The sequence below is a fragment of the Propithecus coquereli genome, unplaced genomic scaffold, assembly GCF_000956105.1.
Source record: "Propithecus coquereli isolate 6110/MARCELLA unplaced genomic scaffold, Pcoq_1.0 Scaffold88, whole genome shotgun sequence".
NCBI classification, from domain to species: Eukaryota; Metazoa; Chordata; class Mammalia; order Primates; family Indriidae; genus Propithecus; species Propithecus coquereli.
This window is the reverse complement of record NW_012155062.1, coordinates 9163539-9173421: the sequence shown is the minus strand read 5'-3', so window position 1 is coordinate 9173421 and position 9883 is coordinate 9163539. Positions and strand designations below refer to the sequence as shown.

At 41.2% G+C, this 9883-nt stretch overlaps 1 protein-coding gene across 1 annotated transcript in view; it reads right to left on the bottom strand.

Moving 5' to 3' along the window:
* The window catches only part of SULT1C3 (sulfotransferase family, cytosolic, 1C, member 3), a 16220-nt gene extending 12729 nt beyond the window's left edge, over window positions 1-3491 (bottom strand). Inside the window, exons 1-2 of the mRNA XM_012664291.1 lie at window positions 3320-3491; window positions 657-785 (exon numbers count right to left, since the gene is read on the bottom strand). Coding sequence (XP_012519745.1) covers window positions 657-785; window positions 3320-3491 — 301 coding nt within the window. The remainder of the gene's footprint in view (window positions 1-656; window positions 786-3319) is intronic.
* Window positions 3492-9883: the final 6392 nt, after the last annotated feature.

Below are 9883 nucleotides of genomic sequence, written 5' to 3'. Positions count from 1 at the left end.
TTTTAAGTTTAAGTTAATAACTTATTAAATATTAAGTTTAAGCTTAATAACTTGCTCAAGGTCACCCAGATGAGAATTCAAACCCACATTTAAAGCTGGCCTGTTTGATTTTAAAGACAATTCATTCTCACCACAGGGTTATTTCCCATTGCACAAGCTACTATTTGTTACTATTTGCTTTATAAAAACATGTCCTTTATTTTCAACTCGATTACAAACTCTTCAAGGGTGTTATGCATTTCTAAGCATATTTGGTGAGAAGCCACATAATCATTTGTTGATAAGGATAATGTGTATAATTTAGCTTGGTTCTCTGGTAGGCAGGTTATAGATAAAATATATTTGAAGACAGCACTACATGAGCTAGTAGCACAATGACACAGGAATGTGGCTTTTCATCACTGGATGTGGTGTGTCCCCCGTCCTCTTTCACTGTGTCATACATCACAAACCCTCAAGCAGCAGTAGGGAATGTGCTGTCTGAGGCTGCCAAATCATACATTTTAGGAAAGGAATTTGGGAGTCTTTTTTTCCCCAAGTTTTGACCCTTCAAACTCCCTCCCAATTCTATCTGGAACTAATTTCTAAAAGGCAGATTGTAGAAATGATTTTCCCTTCAGGTGAAAACTGACCCAGTGCAGTAGTTACAAACTTACCTGAGTTGAGGGGTGGGGGCAGAGTCCACTCGATGAAAGGATGCCGGTCAAAGGTGTTGGCCCGCTGGCACTTCTGCAAATCCCCGTCATTTTGGATCATGTCCACAATCTCCTGTGTCCAGGTTGTGCCTAGAAGTATTAGGTATTCTCTAGTCCAGCCACTCGTGGCACAGGTTAATTCTATTTCCTTGATTATTCATGTATTCAGTTAAATTCACATTTGCTGAGTGTTGAGCAGAATTAGCTCACTTGTCAACTCCTCTTCCTGCTACCCAGCATGGGTGGGGCTTCTGCCCGACACCTAGGGTAGGTGGGGCTTCCACCTGCCAACCAGAGTGGGCAGGGCTATGCCAGACACCCAGAGTGGGCAAGGCTTCTGTGTGCCAATGAGGATGGGTATACGACTTCTGTGTGCCAGCCAATATGGGCAGAGCCGCTCCTTTGAGCTTCAGTGGCCCTCTGTGCTTCTTGAGATGGTCTGCTTACATACCTGCTTTCTTGCGAGACCAAGAGCACAGCAGAGGTAGAAACTCACACTTGTGCTCTCTTTATCCCCAGTACCTAGCGTGGGGCTTTGCACCCCTCTAATGTAGCTTGATTGAATGAAAATTGAATCAGATGAAAGTAGGGAGATATAAAGATGAATTAGCCATTGTACCTGCTCTAACAAGCTTACAATTTTTTGGGGGGGAGATAAGATGTGACAGAGGCTATATATATATATAGCCTTCTCACTGCAATCATTTCATTTATTCTTTTAATTTCAAGATATTAAGGGGGTACAAATGTTTTTGTTACATGGATACCTTGTATAATGCTTAAGTCGGGGCTCTTAGTGTGCCCATCACCAGCATAGTGTTCACTGTACCCAATAAGTAAGTTTTTACCCCTCACTCCATCCCACCTACCCTCTTTTTGGATTCCAATGACCTTTACATCTCATTGTGCCTGTGTATGCTCATTGTTTAGCTCCCAATTATTAGAGAGTTCACGTGGTGTGTCTATGTCCATTCCTGAGCTACTTAGCTTAGGATAATGCTCTCCAGTTCCATCCATATTGCTGCAAAAGACATTATTTCAATGCTTTTTATGACTGAGTAGTACTCCATGGTATATATATTCCACATTTTCTTAATCGACTTGTGAATTAGCTGGGTGTGGTGACCCACACCTGCAATCCTAGCACTTTGGGAGGCTGAGGTGGGAGGATCACTTGAGGCTGGGACTTTGAGACCAGCCTAAGCAACATGGAGAGACCCTGTCTCTACAAAAAATAGAAAAATTAGCCCATTGTGGTGACATGTGCCTTTATTCCCAGCTAATTGGGAGGCTGGGGCAGGAGGATCACTTGAGCCTAGGAGTTTGAGGTTGCAGTGAGCTGTGATCATGCCACTGCACTTTAGCCCGGGCAACAGAGACCCCGTCTCATAAAAATAAACAAACAAATAAAAACCCAAAACTTACCACTGTTTGGAATGTGCATGTGATGTGAGTAGTCATATTGGAGCCTAATATCCAAAGCCACACCCCAAGATGGTGGAGCAGAAAGTTAGAAGGAGCCAAGGTGGCTGATGACCACTGCAGCCACCGTTTCAGCCACAGCCTACCAACCTTCAGGCTGCTTTTTCTTTTGTGTTATTTTGGATTTTCTAACACTTGTAGCTAAACTGAATCCTAACTGACATAGAAGAGGAATGTAAACGGACATGTGGGTAGGCAAAAAGCTGGACTGTGGTGGAGAGAGTTAATTGTCCACCAAATATCCATTTTCCTCTTCACTAGTTTTGGGGTGTCTGTGGCTTGCAGCCAAGCCTGGTAGTAACTGATACACAAGACATATGCCCAGATAACTGAAAGATATTAATAGTTTAAAGGAAGGGCTGTAGAGGTGTGCAGAGTGCCATAGGAGTTCAGAAAGTGAGGGCTGACCCTGAGAAGGGGTCAGGAAGGCTCAGGTGAGGAGAGGGATGATGGCTCTGAAATGAAGAGTGGAAGAGTGCCTGAAATTATAAATACAGATAATGTGGAGGGGATTATCAGTCATTATCACAGTCTTCCCTGGTGGGGATGTTCCCTGTTCTTCTATCCTGCACAACCCTGGGACACCTCTGCCTTTTCCAACCCTTGCTTTTCCCACAAACTCACCATTTTATAAGGTTTTGGTAAATGTCACCTCCCTTTTCCCAGATCCTTACCTGCATACTCACATAGGTTTTGGACCCAATGGGACCAGCCCTTTTTAAATTAAGGTGAAAGTGCTCAGTTCCACATCTATCTGCCTCCTCCACTAGGAGGAGGTGCTTTGAGGCAAGGACTGTGGTTAATTCCAGGAGAGCTTGGTGGGTGAGAACAGAGGCTGGCTGGGTTGGCAAAATTTACTGTAGGAACTTCTGTGCTGTTTGTCAGATTCTGTGCTCTTAAATCACTTTGTAATTAATTCAGTCCTTTGGGGAGTTGGGATTCTGTCCACCTCTTTCTTTATCAGGAACCCAAATAAACGGAGGAACTTGGATTCCAGAGGGCTGGAGCACAGGAGCAAGTGTGGTTTTCATTTTTCCCAGGGGCCAGCCCTGGAGAAACCCTGTGTATTTTAAATTAGGAGGCTCAGTTCAGGTGTCAGTGTTCTGCTAAATCTGGCTTCACTGCCATTTCCTCATACCTACCTGCCTTTGCGTAGGTTGCAATGAGGAGATCATCAGGTTTTGCTTGGAAATTCCAGATTTTTTCCCAATTATCACTTATCATCTTGGTCATGAGGATTCCATTCACCTCTTTGGTTTCCAGTTGTAGGTGTTTTTCTTCCAGCTGGAGATCTTTGATGTTCTCCAAGGACATTTTACTATGTGGACTGGAGAGGTGTTTCAGAGAAAGGTATATGGGTCATTTCTAATAGAACAGTCAGTCCTTTTTTTTTTTTTTTTAAATATTCTCTGAGTCGGGAACAATATATGGTTACACTATTCTATTTCATGTTAAGGGAGAGACATCAAAACGATGGGAGCCTGAACATTGTAAAAGCTTTGTTTCAGGGTGTAGAGGTGATAAAGAAATAAACGCGGCTCTGATGGAGATGAATACCAGGAAGGACAACAAATCTGGGAGATGTGTTAGCCAAGGGCTGTTTCATTTTTGGCTCCTCGGAGATGTTTGTCTGAGGCCCGAGGGTCAGGCAGAGGCAGCCTTGTGGAGCCCAGGGGCAGAGGGACCACTGAGTTCACAGGCTCTTGTCATATTTGAGCAACAAAGGGCAGGCCCAAATGAAGTCGGCACAGAACAGGCGAGGCTTAATTAAATGCATGGGGGTTCCCTATTGGACAGTGGCCATCAAAAGGCTTCAGCCTGGCAATCTGGGTTACACAGAAATCTCTCTGGACGTCTACAACTCCAGATCTCACAACCTGATCCAAATCTCAGGTGAAGAGCAATCCACCAAGTGAGGAGGAACCTCAATTTGCTTGGTGGAGTAACCCCCACTGGCTTGGGATGTGATCATCTTTTCCATGGTAGATCACTTTGTTTAAGTATACTGAAATCTTGAAATTAAATTTATTATAGAAATGTCACAAGGTAAATCAAAGCATAGCATCACTATTTTTGTTGTAAGTTTAAGAATAATGTTAGCATATTTAGTAAGTGCTTACTATATAGATAAGAAATTGGCACTTCAGAATATCTAACAGATGAACCTTTAAGTTGGAAGCTAACATATTATTGAGTAATTTAATATTATGCTTGGGATTTTAGGTTGAACGTTCAGACAATTTTACCAAGTTTAAAAATATTTAAGAGAATTTAACAGCATATTCATAAGCTTAATTTACTAGATTTGTAAGATTTATTGAAGTAGGATTTTTTTCTTTTTGTTGTTAGATGACTGAAGTACTAAGAAAAGAGAAGAACAGATTATATTATGTGCAATTTAAAGTACTAAGGGGAATTTTATTAAATAGGTTGAAAAGGCCTTATGGAAAACATTTACCCATATTTCCCCGATACTCTGAGGCCTACTAAGAGGGCTTGAGGTGGAAGAAGGACATTAGGCTGGCCTCAGGAGATTCTGTTCTAGCCTTAATTCTGAATTTTGCTTCCTTCAGCTGTCAAACGAGAGGGTCAGCCTTCATTCTTTTCCCTATGACTTAATAATTGCATATCTAATACAATGTCTTCCTCAGCTCAAAGTTGAATAAAATCATGGCCACTCCATTTATAAGAGATGTTTTGCTTTCTGAGGCCTCTTTTCTCAGTCGCAGTAGTTAGAGTGATCAGCCAGCACACACAGCTGTGTCTTGACAGTGTGTGATCTGCGCCTTGCCTGCCCCTTGCTGTTCTCCGCCTCGGGGTTCCCCATGCGGGGAGGGCACACCACACCCAGGACCAAGTCTTTCTCCTAGTCTCAGGGCATCAGCCTTAGTTTCCATTCTTTAAGGTCAGTTGTTGACAGGCAGCTGCAGATGCTCACAGGACACGTGGGATGCCCCTGTCACCCGTGGGTGCATGTGGCTCCTGAGGGCCTGGGCTCTGGGCCCCGCCTTCCTGCCCATTTGACCTGAACAGATTCACTTTTACCTGTCTTCTATTTGGGGCATCCATGTACATATTATTTCTAACAGAGGGTTCTGGAATTAATAAAACAAATGTGACAACCACCTTTTGAGGACACTGCTCTCCCCTTCTAATGTGAAGACAAGTAGCCCATGCTGTGTGTTAACTTTTCCAGGAGTTAAAGTCCTTAAGGTGGTAGGAGATGAAACTTATCATGGGTAGGGGAGAAGGAACAGCTGGAGGTGTATCCTAAAGCAGCCTGAGGCAAAAGAGAAATTTTTGGAAATTTTCTGCCATCACTCCCCTGCCCGATCCTGTGTTTTCCCCACCTTGGACTTAACTTCTATTTCCTGAGCAGCCCTAGACCTTTCATGACCCTGGTTTGTGCACCTATGCCCATGCCCCTAGGTGATCAATCTTCAATTCATTCTTCAAGACACTCTAAAATACAACTTCACTGAGCTTTGGCCATACATCTTTCAATGCACAGTTAATCACCCCATGACATCTCTATTTCCACTTTCAACACTGTGTTCTTGAAGAGCAGGGATGAAGTCATTCCTTTATCTCCAAAGAAATCAAACAGATGTGATCTGTTTCAGGGAAGTTAGCACAGAGTATATAAAGAGCTTATCCTTTAAACTGGGAAGCATACACGTATTACCTGTTCACTGCCTTTATCCCAACCTATACTTCTTTGCGGTGTTTTATGAATGGAACTAGGCATAGTCCCTGTGACCAGAAATATGACCAGTAGATCCCCCTCCCTGGAAGACCCCTGTAGTTTCTGTGACCCAGGCCTAACACCTCCACTGCTACATTTGGGCGGGGGGATGGGGAGCTGCTGTTGAATGCTGTTGCCAGGGAGTATCATCGCATCTGTGTGTACTCAAAGGGGCATATTTCATTTTGGCCTCTGAACAGGGAGCAGCCCTCTCAGCAAATTCCTCTGTAATCCCACAGGACTGAAAAGAATAGAACAATAGACACAATAATGGCCTCCAAATATGTCCACATTCTAATCCCTGGGGCCTGTGAATATGTCACCTTATGTGGCAAAAGGGACTTTGGAGAGGTGATTAAGCTAAGGATCCCAAAATGGGGAGATTATCCTAGATTATCTGGGTGGGCCCAATGTAATCACAAAGGTCCTTATTAGAGGGTGGCAGGAAGTCAGAGTCAGAAAAGGAAGGTGTGAGGACAGAAATGGGAGGAAAGAGAGAAGAGAGAGATTAGAAGATGCTATGCTGCTAGCCTTGGAGATGGAGGAGGGGGCAAGCCAAGGAATGTGGGTAGCTTTTAGAAACTGGAAAACCTAAGGAAACAGATTCTCTCCTATAATCTCCAGAAGGAACACACATTTGTCAACATCTTGATTTTAGGATTTCTGATCTTCATAACTGTAAGATAGTAAACTTGTATTGTTTTAAACTACCACTTTGTGGTAATTTGTTACAGCAGCAATAGGAAACTGAACAAAGAATAACCCCTCAGAGAAAACATAAACCCCACAGGCTCACAGTAGAGAAACAATAGCCAAGAGCGCAGCTGGCTGAAGCCAGGACTTTGCAGGAAATAGTGCAGGAAAGCAACATATATTCTGTGAAATCAGTTGATGAGGACTTAAAGCAGACAATCCCCTTGTTAGCAACTTTGGAATTTCCAAAGCTCTGACAATGTTTTTCTGGTTTGTTTGTGGGTTTTTTTGTTTGTTTTTGCTTTTTTGTAAGTCATTTGGTGGCAAACCTGACCTGACCTGTACAGATTAGGGGGCAAAATCTGACCAGAACAGACATGAGCCCCTTACAGTCCTGCGTGTCCCAGCAGTGGAGGTGTTGGCGTGCTTATGTGCTTTGACATGGGTGCTGTTGCAGACCCCACAGGGTCGGTGCCTAGGGGGCATACTCACCCTCTTACTTTTCTTACACGAGCACATTCTGATCCCAGACCAAATCTGGACTGTAGTTAAAGACTACATGAAAAACGTCTTCGTAAGAGAGTTAAGAACATAGAGATATCAGCCCTGAAGTACCTGGAAGACTTGCCAGTATGGAATGAATGGTCCCTGTGGGACCGGACAGAGACCAGAGCTGCTCACGGCCAGACCCTGAATGTGGAGGAAGCAGTGATGCTACTCTTTGTGGTTTGTGGCTAGAAATATAAATACTTTGTTCTTGATTCAGCTGTTCTCAACAAGTTCTTAGTGGATTTGATTACACGCTGAGGAAACATTCTCTTCAGATGTGAATCCTCAGGCCAAGTGGCCTCCCACCTAGCCAGAGGCATCTAGATTCTGGAGCCATAGTGGCCAGAAACAGATCAGCTGTTTCCCACCTCATTGTAGGATTCGGTCTGAACAAGGTGTCTGAGTCTGGGGAGGAAAATTACTCCAATCCTCACCTCGCTTCTGTTGAAGAAAGGAGATTTAGGCCCAAGGACATTAATTATATGTTACTATGAGTGTTGGAAAGCGGTGCTAACGGCTCGCATCCTGCAGCGACACCGCGGAAGGTCATTCTGAATTTGACTCTTAAGTCTGTTTCCACTCATTTTTTTTTACCTCACTGTACAAACTCATGAAATTTTTGTTGGTTTATATTTTATATTTTTAATTATTAATTATGAAACAAGACAAACATAGCAAAAGAATAGCAAGACATCTAACAGGCACTTATATAGGTACCAATACATTTCAGAATCTGTTGACATTTTGCCTTATTTGGTTAAATAGATATAATGTTACAGATAGCTAAAATCATGGTGCCTCTCTCTGTCCCTTCCTAGCTCTTTTTCCAGAGGGAAGATTATAATCATATAATAAATTATAATCATAATTCCAAATTGGGTGTGTGTTGTCCTTGTAAATATTTTTATAATTTTAATTAAATTTAAATTCATAGTACATAATGATAATTTCTGTGAGTTAATATTTTTACATAAAAATAGGGTACACCTCCTTTTGATTTCTTTACTTAGCATTATATTTTTAAAGATTTATTAATGTGGTTAATATGTGGTTAATATCTTCTATACTGTTCTTGCCAGAATTATTTAATCTGAATCTAAACAGGAGGAGACAATCATATAAATCCAGAATGTGGGAGATTCTACAAGACAGCTGGCCTAAACTCTTCAAAAAAGTCAATTCTGTGAAAAGGCAAAAAAGGCTGGAGACTATTCTAGTTGAAAAGAGCCTAAAGAGATACAACCAAATACTTTGATTGGATCCCAATTTAAAAAGAAAAAGCTATAAAAGATATCCTTGGGACAGTTAGGAACTCAGAGTGCAGACTGTCTGTTTAGTGGTATTATGGTCCTACAGGAGAGCCCTTGCAGAGATTTTGGTCATTTATCCTCGTAGTTGTGTTCTGATTCATTACACGATGAACTTCGTTCCCTTATTCATTCCTCTGCTGATGTTCATTACTTGTGTTGTTAAAATATTCGGTAGATTACTGAATCAGATATTCTGTCTGATTCAGTATTTACTGGAAAAGGTGCATAGACCAGCCAAAATGGTTATGAAAGTTATCAATTTCTTTCTGTAATTCTCTCAATTTTTGCTCTTTATAACTTTGAATCTGTTAATGGGTACATACTAGTTCAGAGAAGTTTTACCTTCTGGCTGAATTTTTCCTCTTTATGAAGTGGCATCTTTGTGTCTAATATTACTTTTTTCCTAAAGTTTAGTTTGTCTGATACCAATACAGCTACACAACCTGTAGTCATTATTTGCCACCATATATTTTTCTGGACTTTTATTTTCAACCATATTATTCCATTGTTTTCTGGCCTCTTTTTTTGCTATTGAGAAATCTACTATGTGTCAAATAGATCTTTTATAGCTAAAGTGTCTTTCTTCCCTAGTTGTTAAAGTAATATTTTCTTTGTCTTTTTTGTCCATAGATTTTATGGGGCAGTGTCTAGGTTTGTATTTATTTTTTATCTTTCTTTCTTAGATCTTATATTTTTTGATTTCAATGAGTTTCATGAACTCTGGATCATGTTCAACTTTTCCCATACTATCTTTCTCCCATCTCTCTGTCCTTCCATTGTGGACCTCCACCTGGCTCTACATTGACTCCTCATGTTGTCTTTGTATCTCTAAGTCTCTCCCTCACATTTTCCTCTGCTTTGCTACTCTGGCTCTAGTGAGCGTAATTTCTTCAGCTCTACCTTCTATTTTATGGATTCTCTTTTTAATAGTGTTTATCTGGTATTTAACTCCTTTTGAGCTTAAATTATTGGTATTATTTTCATTTATAGATATTTGATTTGGTGTCTTTGAATATCTACTTGTTTATTTTATATAGATTATGATTTTTTCTTTTATATATTATAGATATGTGTACTTTATATTCTGTTGCTGACAATTCCAATATCAAATCTTTGCAGGTTGGACCCTATTGTCTTACGCTTCAGCTAGCTCTTGTTCCAAGTGCTTTGCTTCCTAAGGTGCTTTGTAATTTCTCACGATGCACTTATGATCCATAGCACATTATGTGCAGGAATTCTTTGAGCTCTGTGTTGAAGGTGGTTTCCTTCACACAAGATTTGCATTTGTTGTGGAGTAAAGAGAGCCCTTGCACACTATTGGTGGGAACATAAATTAGTACAGCCATTATGGAAAACAGTATGGAGTTTCCTCAAAATATTAAAATAGAACTACCATATGATCCAGCAAT